Source organism: Hirundo rustica, chromosome 7 (assembly GCF_015227805.2).
Source record: "Hirundo rustica isolate bHirRus1 chromosome 7, bHirRus1.pri.v3, whole genome shotgun sequence".
In the NCBI taxonomy this organism is placed as follows: Eukaryota; Metazoa; Chordata; class Aves; order Passeriformes; family Hirundinidae; genus Hirundo; species Hirundo rustica.
In genome coordinates, this window is record NC_053456.1 from 25392505 (window position 1) to 25406575 (window position 14071).

A 14071-nucleotide genomic window follows, 5' to 3' on the forward strand; every position below is an offset into this window, starting at 1 on the left:
TGCATGTGCAACAAGTCTGGCACATCCAGAATGTGTTAGAGCTAGTGGGCGTATGCAGACAGAGTATTCAGTGCTCACTCTGTAATGCAGATGATTCCCAGAAGGACAGGATTTGTTTGCACATTGGTCCTCAACATAAATTTGCCTGGCAGCTCCTTTTATGGGCTGCCAAGTTGCAGATTTGAACCTCAGAAAGTGAAAAAAAAAAATTAGTATTTCGCTAGCCTAGTAATTTCTATTTCCATTCCACATTGTCCCAGTCTCAGTTGTCAGTACAATTCTCTGTGCTGCCTCGTAGCTGCAGTTCTCTGAAGCAGCTCCACATCCTGCACTGAAATGCTGGTATCTTTTTTTTTTTTTTTTTTACTGCTTGTATTCCCTAGCAATCCCCACCAAGATCAAGGTCTCATTGTGTTCATTGCTGTTAGGAAAACTTGGGCCTAACCCCAAGCACTTACAGTCGAGGTGGAAGAGAGAAGATCTGACAGGAAAAAGCAAGTGTCCTGTGAGTGGGAATGTGGCATGCAGGCAGTGCAGCTGCTTGTCCAGGTTCCTAAGAAGTCCCTGTCAGGTTAAGAGTTGATCCCAGACCTCAGCCCCAGGCTTCCTTTCTTTTCAAAGCCAGTACTTTATTACATGACTACTACTTCTGCAAGCTTCAAGTGGTGAACAGGAACTTGGGATGTTAGGCATTCCTTCTTTAGTAATTGCCTTATCTGTGTCCAATTGAATATGAATTCAGCACCTCCTTTAAATTATTTTCTTCTTCTCTCCCTACCTCCTTTAGTTTTCATTATGCCAAGGTGATGCCATGTCAGTGAAACTTGAGTGGAAAAAGACAGGAGCTCGTGATAGTTCAGGAGTATTGACTTAACTGGTGGTACAGTTCTTTGTGGTGGTGGTGGTTTGTCCTTCCTTACACAAGCCACGTGCTCCATTTCCATTGGACTGATTCCTTATTTTAAATAAACTCATCGTTTTGCTCATGCTTCAAAGGGTTTGGCTGTAATAAAGCATGTGCTCCAAAGGTCGAGAATCTGCCCATAAAAGGAAGAAACAAATGCTATATCTGAGGGTTATTTTGATCAAGCTGACTCAAATATGTATTTTTAGAGTGTTCAGTGTAAATTACTCAGAATTTATCATTTCAACAACAAAATGTTTGCTACGTTATTAAATATTGGAAGAGGCCTTGTCTTTTCCTTCCCTCAAAGATTTCATCCCTTCCTCCGTTTCTTTCCCACTCAATTGGGGTTCTTTTCATTTTCTAACATTTGAATGTCATTGTAAAATGAACTGGATAAATATATTAGATGGATGAGTTTTACACATCATGACTTTTTTGCCTTTTACATGCAAATAAAGTTACTATCAATTGATAGAAAAGTATTTTTTTCTGTTTGTTTAGTATTATTTTACTGGGATTTTCCTACTGAGACCTAAGTCTTCCAACAGAGTTGAATTGAACACTTACTTGACATTAGAATAAAATTTACAAAATGAAGCACCTTGTTGAAAATGGGAGGATTATTTTAAAGTAGCATCAGAGTAAGTTAATAAGGGGGCACTCCATGTGAAAAATAATCCCCTGCACATTTTTGTGAGAGTAGTTTTATTAAAACAGTATTGGTTTTGTACCCCTCATTGGAATTAATTGAGAAAAATTTTGTAATAGTACTAAGGTTGGAGTAGAGTGTTAGAGAAGCAGAAGGAATATCTGGCCCCTGCTTTCTCAATGTCTGAACTGAATGCTTAAGTTATACTGTATCTCAGATTTCAGTAAAACTAAATGGTTTCAGTTTTTATATTAAAGACTGATGTTACTTTGCTTTTCAGAAACCTTCCAGCAACTGAAGAGCATTTCTCTCATGTTATCAGCCCTGATGCTTGTTGCCTCTTCCCATAGTTAAAAAATTGATACATATGTTTTTGATATTTGGCAAACAGAGGTTTAATTTTGCAGCTGCAAGATCCCTGCATGAAGGGATGCATCATACAGAAATAAAAACATTTAGAGTCCACTTAGAGAGGAGAGAGTACTTGGAAGTGAAACTTCATTCCCTTTCTGTCAGCATTTGTTTTATTATATTTAATTGCAAACAGTTTGTATGTTACTGGAAACCAAAATGAAAATGAGAATAGATGGATAGCCAAATTGCTTTGAATCAAAAGCTGAAGTTCAGACTGTTGCAAAAATCAAAGTATGATTTTTTTAAATGCATAGGGCATCTTAGCACACATTCATACATGCACGCATTGTTGGTGACCCCATGTAGCTGTTGTTCCTGTGTATTCCTCCTGCCAAGTCTAGAAGCATTATTATGGCTGTTTAGAGTTCATATTGATCTCTGATAAAATGTTCGTAATTGCTCTTCTCACCGTTAAGCTCTGTGCTAAACCACATGTTTTGGGGACACCTGAGCTTGTGCATCATTATTTATTAAGGGTTAATCCAACATGGTATATCTGTTCATTGAGTGTTCCTGACTTTGCAGCACAGCTAGGTCCTGTGGTTTAGACAAAATAAAGTGTTGGATGTGATCCCAGTTTTAATACTCCCAATTTATTATAACCATTGAACCCTGATCAGATCACGGATTGGATTGGATCCCAGTTTTTTAAATGTCCCAATTTATTGCTGGCTTGCCACCCTGATAAGAATACATATTTAATTAAGGCTTCAGTTTTCAAAAATTCCAGTTAATTACTTTTAGATTCTTATTAGATCATAGCCGTGTAGTATGGTATGTTGAAGTTATGAAAAAATTACGGGATGCTGTTGCACAGGTCAAGGTCATAGTTTCATTTTGTCCTGACAGTATGAAGTTATCAGATTTCTGTTTATTACTGTTTATTACTGCAGCACTTGCACTGGACAGGAGGACAGATTAATCCCAACCCATTGATTCTGAATGATTCTCATTTTAGATCTGCTGCTGCTCTGCATACCAGAACATGTAATAAAAGCCTGCCGTGGAACACTGGGAGATTGATGTTTGGTTACGAGTAGCTGAGGTAGATGGGTCTCACCTACCTTTCATGGCTTTGTTGTACAGCCAGACAGCTATTTCTGAGCTGCTTTGTTTGGCTTTTTTACTGCTGGAGGACATTCTCAAGATGGCATTAGGTCTATAGTTGGTCCCAGATTGTCCCAGGTTAAGAACAGTAAGAACTGATGATAACAGAGTGGCGTATGGAATTGGCCTTTTTCTTCAGCTCTCACAGTGCTCTTCCAGGTGTTTCACACCGATGGAAATAGCACTTCTGGGTGTCATAGCTGTGCTCTCAAAATGTAAGCATGGAAGTCTCATCCAAGCCATTTAGCATCCTTGTTTTGCTCATCCTTGTGGCACTGGTGTGATCTGGAGACATGTTTTTACAAGGTGTCCCAGCTGTCCACCTAAGGGGTCAGAGCAGTGGCAATGGCCTGGCTCTTTCTTGCTTAAAAGCGCCAATGCCTGGTTTTCTTCTGTATATATCAGAGCTTTATTACTTGATGGTTCTTTTGGTTCTGTAAACCTGAAATGCTGCTAGAAACTTAGAGGCCAAATTAATAAAGTGAAATTGTCCCAGGTACTCGCCAACCAGGCTAAAAGAGTGCTTTCTAGGAGATGGACTACCCTGGCCTACAGATTTCTCTGATGCAGTACTGAATGTAGGTCAGCTCTCTCCCACTCTGGAATCAATAAGGGCATAAGAATTACTTGGAAGCAACATTTCATTCCTTGCCCTTCCATTTGTGATTTATGACAGTCCATCATAAATCGTTGGCATGCACTTTGAAGTAGTGCCACGACACAGAATTCCTGGTTTCAGACTCCCTTAGCTACTACAGCATAAAAATGAGAATGCAGCTCATGGGGATAGACAGGCAGGAAACCTGTTTGCATGTGTAAATCTCCATAGTGATCTTAAACCAAAATACCTGAAAGTCTTAAAGCTTTGACTGCTCGGGCAAAGCTGAGTTTTGCTTTCAAATCAAGGACTGTTAATTAGAAACAACCTGTGAATCCCAGACTAACAGATGGAGACTGTTCCTGTTCTTGTACAGAGAAATTCTGTTCAATAGGTTCCAGGTTCAATGTGGTGTGTAGAATTAAGAAGTGTGCATGGAGTATCATATCACATGAAGCTAGTTCCTTCCACTAGGATTTCATTCAAATGAAGGCATAACGTTTATGCAGTTGCAGAGATGGTTGTGAACTCCTGAGGTGTCACTAAGAAGTGGAGCTGCAAGTACCTATTCAGGAGATGTTCCAAGAATACCCCCTTACTGACAGAGGTGGCCCAGGGGACTCAGTGGGTACCAGCTTTCCTGGGTCTGTCCCGAGTTGTGTTCCTGCATGTGGTTGTGAATGTTGGGTTTTCATGAGGTGTCAGATCGATGTTGTGCCTTCCCATGGTCACTGCAGTGCCTCTGGTATTTTTCTTAAGACAGTGTTAACAATCCTCAATGTTTTTGATTGATACCTGCTACAGCAATTGCTGGAGCCAAGTGAGTCACTGGCAGTGATTCCATTCATAAGTGGATGTTTTTGTCTCCCCATAGCTCTTCTGCAGGTATACTGTGGTTACCTTATACTTGTTCTCTGTTTATCTGATGAACTTCTCTGAAACTGTTTGTTTGATGTGTCAGTTGGAGAGGTTGGAGGGATGATTACTTGTCTTTGATTGCAATTGGTATTGTGTGCGTTCTGACATTAAGTTCCCAGTGTCTAACGTGTAAGCAAAGTTAAGTCTTATTTTCCAAGAGTATTGTTATTTTAATTATCTTTTCATGACTGTTCCAGAATGAGTTAATGTTCACAAAGGGACTCAGGTATGATATGCACAGCATCTTACACACCTTTTTAACAGCAAAGTGCAAACAGCAGCAACTTGAAAGTTCCTTTAAATCAGCACTGGGAGCTGGGCCCTGCAACTGCGCCTAAGGGGTGCAAAGTCACTGCAGAGTCAAGGTCATTTTGCAGGGCGGAGCTCTTAAAGGCATCAGAACATCTCAGGTGAAAGATGTCAAGGTCATTTTGACAAACCTGTAATGTTTTCACTCCTTATTCCCCATTGTCACAAAACAAGGAACATCCTGTTGACAGGAGACTGAGAAACCTGATCTGTGCAGTCAGCCTTGTTTTTGGCAAGAGATTGAGCAGGATGACCTTCAGAGGGTTCCTCACAATCTAAATTTTCCTGATATTGTGACTTCAAAATGATAACTCCATGGTAGTTGTGAGTAAAGAAAATTACATAATGCAGTAAATTATAAAATACTTCGCTTTTCTGATTGTTGGATTTCTGTAATCTGCTGCATTTCACCCAATGTACAACTAATGTAGAGACAGAAAAACTCTCTCTGATTTAACAGCAAGGGTAAAAATCATGTTCTCGTTGAAGTTCATAGGACAGGAGAAAACACACTTGACCTCATTAGAGCCAGGATTTTCTTTAGAGGGCAGTATCCTATGTACGCCGGTAATCACTCCTTGTCACCTCTGAAATAAATGACAGAAAATTAAGACCTCAGTCTTGTCTATCCAAAGCTCCCATTCCTCATTCTGTGGTATGAAAGGGCTATGTTTCATCTTCGGTTTCTCATAATCTTAAATTTTAAGGTCAGCATAGCTCTATCTCCTTCTTAGGTTTTTCTGTCCTCCCTTTCTTTACTTACATTACTCCAAAGGCAGCTTCTTGGGTCAGTTCAGTATTTTACAGGCACAAGCTTGTTTTCTGGAAGAGGCAATATTTTGTGGATTGGTGGGGTTTTATCATTGGGGCATTTAATGGTGCTACAAGAGCTATATCTTGCTACCCTGAGTTAGTCTCTAACTCCCTTGAATTTGTGGCTTGCCTTTCTCTATTTCTGAGACTGTTTCTATTCTTGTTTACAATTACAGATACTAATTATGGGGGAGATGTTCAAATCCAGCTCAATAGAATGAGCTGGAATGAAGAAACACTTGCATAGCTCATAGGGAGGATGTTTCTGACAAATACGGCTCCAGTAGAATACCCTGGAAGATAATACTAAATTAGATATTGTTTGATTCTTTGTGAGTCCATATCAGATGTCCTCAATTTGCTGGCAAGAGGTGATTGTTTTGTTTTGTTTTGTTTTAAGCTATGGGACTTGCCTGCCTCTAGAGTTTTGTTAGGTGATGATGTTAGAAAAATATAAAAGTGAGTCTTCTCCTGATAAAAGAGGCAGGTTTGAATAGGATTTTTAATGTTATTATAGATCATGTCTGTCTGAAAAATGATTATGGAATTTAAAAAAATTAAAATCACTGTACTGAAATTATCTCCTCAGATATTCAACTGAAATATACCCATTCCCATCAGTGATTATAGCTTATGAATGTCTAAAGGAAGGATGTATTAATTTCACTATTATGTAAATGAATGAAAAAACAAGATTTTAGTTACCAAAATATGTTTTGCTAGCCGCTAAAAAGGAATTAAAACATTAAACCCCCTGGAAATCTAAGTGACCTCCTGCAGAAATAGGCTGCTTGCCTCTAGACAGCCCGTTACTCAATATATGTATGAAATAGGTAAATGAGACACGAAAGCAGATATTAAATCTGATGTAAATTAAGTAATCATTACAGTATGTACATCTCTGGGAGAGCCACATGAGTGGAGAAAAAAGCAATGGAGTAGCTTTTATTCATTGTTCACAAGGAACAACTGAGTAGAAGAATGTTTAGCATCTCAATAATCGCAGAAGACTTTGAGGATTAGGTCCTCTTAATTTTAGGTATACTGTAAGGTGATGGTATGCACTCGATTCACCACTTTTATTCTGCTCCTCTTATTGCAAATGGAATAGACATTATCCTGAAAGAGCTGTGGCCCAGTTTCTGTTACACTTTTTGTCTCTGCTTTTTATTTGCTCTTCTCCCCCAGGAATATCTTTCATTGACTTTGCCAGTGTCTTGCCGATTCATGTAGCTGCTCGTGCTTCCACAAAGTCTGTTACTTTTACAGCACCATATAAGAAATGTTGCTGTTTTCATCTGAAGTATAAACAAAGTCCCTTTGTGAAATACATTATTTTGGTTAGCAAGTACTTTCTGAGTCCTGCATTTGACTACTTAGATAATGCACCTTGAGGTTCAAAACACGTCATTCTTTGTGCTCTGCTCTAAGTGCGTGGCCAGTGCATGGTAAATTAAAAAAAAAAAAAAAAAGTTACATCGATTTTACTCTTTCACTGGGAAGTCAGAAGAAGCTGAAAATGTGGTGCTTTTTGTCATGGGCTTGTTTCAGTTGGTTGTTCCTACATTCAGATGTTGCGATGTGAAATGCAGCCTTGCAGGTCTCCAAGTAAAAGCGCCATGGTCTCCCCTGGACCAAGCTTGCCACGTGCAGGTTTTTCACTCTGGTCAGACCTAGCGGCTGTCAGTGCCACTGAGTTGCTGCTGGTGTCTCCTGTTGCCAGCAGGCACCCTGTCTCCAGCCTGGGAGACGTGAGTCAGGAGGATGTGAGTGTCTGAGCCTCAAGCTGGTCCAGGGTGACCCTCAGCAGGCTGTGCCTCAGTGTGCAAAGCTCATTTTGAGCTGGGGCTGCTGCTGGGCCCCCAAGAAGTACAGGTTGGGCTGCAGCCAGTGTCTCGCTGTTCATTTCCCACTGAGGGCCAGCTTTGGGCTCCACAGCTTTTAATGACCCTGGCCTTCTTTGGGATATTGAATTGGCAACATTAAGTCCTGTATTTTAATTTTCACAGGGTCTTAGAAGCTTCAGCATTTTCTTGTTACCCACTCACAACCCATCCACCCACCCAGCTTCTAACTCCTGGGCCAAGAGATGAGAAGTATCTCTTACGGCTTCTCCTAGCCCTCACATTCCATTCCCAAAAGCATTTCTGGGTCTTCTCCAAAAGTCACTTCTGCTCAGCTCTTCTGGAGTTTCCTTGAGGTAGTTCACATCCCTTCCTGCAGCTGCTTCGCTCTGTGTATTCTGCAGTCTTTTAATGCAGCTTTTGCCTGTCAGTGTCTCTGTCACCGATGTCAGGCTAAAGCGTTTTACATTGTGTTTGTCACAGGCGGTGAATACATATGTGGTCATTGACAGTAGCTCAGCAGAAACACAATAACTTGTTAAGCCACAGTAACTCAATCGTGTGTCTGAGCTGCAGCTGGAAGGAGCTGGGCGGGCTGTTAACTCTTTCCTGGCTGCGGAGCTCTAGGTGTGTGCTTTTTTCATTTGTTACTAGATGAGAACTGTCCGTGTGCGATTTGTGCAGACATGTCAGATGGGAAGGTTGTTTGAAGGATAAATGAGAGCATTCCTTGATTGATAGTTCTGGGGTTGTGCTACTGAACAGTATATGAGGTGTGCAGAAGTGTTTTCAAAATACTGTGTCCCGCGTCCAGAAGGACAGTATGCATATGAATTCTGTCTTCACTTGACTTCTACAAATGCAACATGTTTTCAGAAAGTTGCCTGAAGTTCTATTAAGGTTATATGTATATTTTTTTTTCCAAACTATATATTTTCTGAATTTTTTCACAGAATCACAGGATAAACTAGGTTGAAAAAGACCTTTGAGATCATCGAGTCCAATCTATTTGTCGCAGGGAAAGTCTAAAGTAGGATACATGTGTGGATAATATTGAGAAAAAGATGAGTCACAGGAAAAAAAAAAAAAAAAGAAAGGGCATTTCCTGGTATGGCACTTCTGTTGCTTGTCCTGGCTGCTTGTGTACTAAGGCTCTTTTTACAGAAACACAGCTAAGGGGAGTTGGTGCAGTTGTGCAGTGGTTTAACTGGAGAGCACGGTGTTCCAGTGGTGGAAGAGGGCAAGCGGAATCAGTATGAGATACTCAAAAGGAAATACAAGTATCTTCTCTTTATTCTGTATGAATTTTTCTTTGCCCTTTCCCTCATCAGGAAGCTTGTAGAAAATTTAGTGCCACGCTAAATTGTTGAGATGGTGATCTGTACCCACTCCTCAGCTCTGGTTTCACTGTCAACATCATCTTGCTGAGGGACATTTCATGTTTCTTCACAAATTTGCACCAGTTGTTTAACCAGACCCGTCCAATGGTGCAAGTTGGGAGCTGTCTTGTAGTAATTGTTCAATGAGCTGTTCGCAGTTACAGTTGTGTTAATTCAAAAGTCTTTTGGGTTTTTAAGTTGGTTAGTAGGTTTGGGGGGGGGGCGGTTTTGGGATGGGGAATAAAGATTTTGCTGTTTTAGATGGGGAGAATTTCAGAGGGAAGTGCAGAAATGGTGAATGACTAGAGTGGGATATAGAGAAGTAACCTGCTTAGTAGAGTTGGCAGAACATTAAAGAATGTGGAAGGAACAGTAGATTCTTTTTTTGGATTGTTTTTTGTTTGTTTTGGTTTTTTTCTCAGTAAAGAATTCCTGGGCACCTACTGGTATGTGTTATGGATAAAATTGCTTTAAAACTGGATGAAAACATGATGCCAAAATACAGTGTGGAAATTTAAACCTTCACAAAAACGTGAGAAGTGTCAAAGGTGAAAAACATGTGAAAAGGCCTAAAAGGAGGGGTAAATAGAAAGAAAAAACAGGCATCTGATAGCTTGTTTCCCTATATTTGAACGTCTGATTGAAATGAAAAAGAGATCACTGAGCAAATTTTATAGATTTGTGAGGAAGAGTAGAAAGAAAACAAGAAATATTAATGCAGTTGTAATAGATGTATTGAAAGGATGAAACAGTGATCATAAAGAATTTCACATAGCCGGGTATTGACTAGTCTGTATAATATAGAATGGAAATAATTGTTTTTGAGATTTGACTTATAATACTGGCAGCAATTGAAGATTGCGCTCAGAAGGAGAAGCTGAAGAAGCTAGGCTTATTCACAGGAACAAAAGAAAATTGTGGTGACCTAATTCCAGCTTTTGTTGTGCAGAATATACCAGTATTGATAGCAGGACAAATTACTCGTTCTATCAGACATGAAAGCAAGATTAGCGTGATGCTGCTGGCTGCACTACTCTTGCTTTCAAAGCAGGCTCAAATACCTGGGGGACCAGTGATGTACTAGTCCAGAGAACATGAAGGCTCATCATTTTCTGAGAAATTGCTGTGACTCATCTCGGGTCTGTGCTGTGCCTTCTGCACTGACATATGATACGACCATTCTTTGAAATGTAATGTCCTTCTATTTTTCTGCCTGTGTGCTGTGTGTCTGTGCTCCCATGTGTGCCACAGGATTTGTATCTCATCTTATATGTTCCTGCACTGAATTCTGTGTTTAGGGGTTTCTGCTCACTAATTGAAGATGAAGCAGTCCACAGTTTCCCAGGTTAAATGTACCAAGTGACCTCAGCTGCCCTCATAAGTCTCACCCTTGAGGCCTTTCATCATCTTGGTTTCCCTCCTCTGGACACATCCAACAGCTGGATATCCTTTCTATGTTGAAGTGCCCAAAGCTCAACCAGAGCGTATGGTACCCAGGGCGGGGCACACAGGATTTGAATACCAGGGAGGAGAAAGCTCATCTGCTTCACTGAGGGAAGGCAGAGTGAATAGTGGGCACCTCTTGACAATTGTATCATCTATGCAGGCTCATCCTGCTGTAAAGTGTGATTACATTTAAGTGTTGAAAACGGGCATCACCTTTAGATATGTCCTAGCACTGTTAATGGAGATGTGGAAAGCATATGTCGTAGACATCTAGTATAAATGTAGAAATGCATGTTGTTCTCATTAGAATTACTTGTGAACCTTTTTATCTACAATTTCCCAAGTATTAGCATTTGTTTTGATGGTACAAATCCAGTGAAACAAAAGAAGCAGTATGAATCCCATTCTGCACTTAGTGGTTCCTGTCTGTCAGATGGAAGCTTCCAGTGTGCTCATCTGTTTTTCTAGGGAACCTTTTTCTCCATGCCTTTTAAAGACTTTCTCCAGGACATCTCCATTTTTCAATATGCAGAGTCCTGAGACCATTAAGCCTTACTGGGATAACCAAGTCTGCCAGACCCTTTTCACTTTTCATCACTCCTGTGTTACAAATGATATTGTTCTTTTTACACTGCTGTTGCGCTTCCAGTTGCAGTCAAAAGCAAATGTTGACTTCTGTCAGGTATCACATCTCTGTATCGTTCTTCTGTTCCTTGTTTCTTCTTCCATGCTCCTCTATTTTCTGTAAATCCTATTTATTACATACCGTGGTCAGCATTCTGCCAGATTCATCTCACTGCACTTAATTACACCCTGTTGAAGAGTAGCTGAGCAGTTAACAGAAGAGCTCACAGTCTTGCTGTACTTTTTTTTTCTTCAGCAGGAGTGTTGAATCATTGAATATCACCTTAGCTTGAAATTTACCTGAATATGTTGTAGTATTCCAAAGAGAATACACAATGGCCCTGATTAGCAGCAGTATTCTGTAATAACACTTAAGGCTTTATCACAGTGGAATACTGCCAGTAACAGTCTTTAATTCACTTATATGTACCAATTCATTTCTGTCAAATTTCTATTAATTTCTTTGCTGTTTTACTTTGTCCCCATCCCCTATATAATAAGGCATGATTTTCACATTTATGTAGCAAAAATAAATTTTTTAAAAAATTAAATCTTCATCAAATTAAATGTGGTCCTTTGATTTGAGACAAATGTGCCATCTCTCCATTTACGCTCACATTTAATCCACTTTTCACAAGCTAATTCATTTAGGAGAATCTAGGTGGGTCAAGGAACCAAGGATCAGTAACAATTTTACTGGCTATTTTAGATAAAAAGTTTGGGGATTGTGTTAGGTATATGCAACTGCAATGTGGAAAGTAGGCATAGAATTAAACCTGTATGGGTTCATGCATCCACACCAGTGAAAAGCCTCACTGTATTCAGCATTAATTATTTTTCATCAGAATGGTAACCAAGCTTGGTTACAAAGGTGATTGCCGGAGATAAAGAACAAAATTGCAGCGTGCACCACTCTGTTTCTATCTGGCACCAATTTCACAGCGTTCTGAAAGCTCTGTCTGGTTGGGCTCAGCGTCGGTGTTTCAAATTTGTGTGATGGTTACTGTCAAAGCAGATCCCAATGTTTATTTGTTCTTTTTCTTTGTTAGGATTGGTGCAAAGCATCAGGAGTTACGGCAAAAGCAGCTGAGAGGCCTGAGTGATTTTTCCACTGGTCCTGGGGGACCTGACATTGATGATGATGAGGTGGATCCAAACTACGCCAGAGTGAACCACTTCCGAGAGGTTTATCCCCCAGCAAGCATCTACAGACCCTCATCACCAGCAGTAGGAGAAACCTTTGTTTTTCTGCGGGATTCTTCCTCAGCACCAATGGAGAGGGAGCACTTGGAAGGGCTGTATGCAAAAATAAACAAGCAGCACTACCCACAGACTTCTGGTGACAGGTAATACTGCCACCTGGCATTAGAGAAAATGATAGCTGGGTGGGGAGCGAGCCTGGGCCTAGGCAGGGGTCAGACATGGGATGTTCTGATGGCCCAAACCCCTGAATTTACTGACCAGAAAGCCATGAATTTCCTCTTACCCAAAAGCAAGATTTGCTGCAGCAGTAACCCCAGAGCGTCTGAGCAAGATAGCAGTCAAACAGAAATCATTAAAGATAAGTCCATATTTCACAAGCAGAATGAATGAACTGACTGCAGTTCAATTCCTGCATTGCTGAAAGAGTGTTTTTTCCTCTTTCAATCGGGAAAACTTCTTACCCTGCAGCAAAAATAATCTCAGTTTTCAGATCCCTTTCGATCCTGTAGATCATCAAGTGCCTATTAGTAAGAGGTTTTGTGTGATAGCATGATATATTGTATGGTTTATGGTTTAGATTTCCCCAGCTGTGTGATATTACACACTTTCAATTAGTTTGGGGAGAGGACTGAGAATCATGGCATTTTTATGCAGACTATGAAGTGTGGCTTCACAAGACTGATTGCTTTTCACAGCCTTTCCAATAACTAAGTGGGAAGGAAGGAACAATTTTTAAACCTTACTGTCAAGCTTCCAGCCTTAAAGAAAGATGGTTACATTTTTTTCCTGGGTTAAAGGGGAAACAAAAATTCCTTTGGATTGATGATGTACCCACCTTCATGATGATTTTAAAACTGGTCGCGTCTGGAATTTGGGGCTAAAAGAACGTGAGACTTCATTTGTGGCTTTAGCATATCAATGTTGGCTTTTTCAAACCAAAGTACAAGCATGTGGGCGAGTCTATGTGTAAGGAAAAGCTGACAGAGGACAGACATGGGGGCCTTTAGGAGCTGTGCATGCTTTGAGTTCATATTACAATCTGTAGTGTCTCCCCATAGCCTCAATCCGTGCCATGTAATACCACCCTCTTTAATTTTGGAGGAATATGTTAGCACAGATATAGGAGTGTTTCCAGTTTGTGGCATCATAGTACTTTAAAAACGTCTACTGAGTCATTGTTATAAATACCATAAATATAATAAAACACTTCTGACATAAATCTAAGTTCACAGCAGAGAATGGGCTAAGTATCTCTCTCTTTCTCACTTAAATACGGTATGGTAGAGTTTTTTCCAAACATAATGACAAGGCTTTGTTTTGGTTTTTTTCTTCCATATTATTAACTCATCCCCTTCTGCATAAAATAAGAGGTAGTGATCCCAACTTTTTGCCAGCTAGTGGTTTTTGAGGCAATTGGCACTGAAGTCACACAAAAGTTGCACTCAGAAATTGAGTTCGTGCTAGCACAATTAACCAAGATCTGAGAATTCACAGTGGAAGGTGTCTAAATTCAGGTGTGTGTATCCTCCAAATATGAACATATATATGTGTAACTCAGCTGGACTAAGACACTTATAAAAGTTGCTTCGTAATTTTAGTTTTAACAGGACTTTAGAGCTTTACATTTTAAATATATCATCAGTTTTGAAGTGAGGCCTATAGATTATCTTTCCATGCAGAAAAAAAGAAATGCGCAAGACTTTCATTCTGCCTTTTTCTAGTGGGTTGATTGTATTGTGGTTTTGACTACAGTGAATGAACTCTTGACTTGCTATGGGGACAAGATTGAAGTCCCAACCAAGTTTGGATTTGGTATTGGGATCCTGGATTTCAGTGTGGATTTAGCTGTAATTGCATGAT

The 14071-nt window shown here is 40.1% G+C and overlaps 1 protein-coding gene across 5 annotated transcripts in view; it reads left to right on the plus strand.

Annotated features, from left to right (window-relative positions):
- PARD3B (par-3 family cell polarity regulator beta) overlaps window positions 1-14071 on the plus strand; it is a 393607-nt gene that overhangs the window by 300451 nt on the left and 79085 nt on the right. For all 5 annotated transcript variants that reach the window (XM_058421311.1, XM_040069267.1, XM_040069269.1 and 2 more), the window contains one exon: window positions 12058-12354. In XM_058421311.1, the coding sequence (XP_058277294.1) occupies window positions 12058-12354 (297 nt within the window). The remainder of the gene's footprint in view (window positions 1-12057; window positions 12355-14071) is intronic.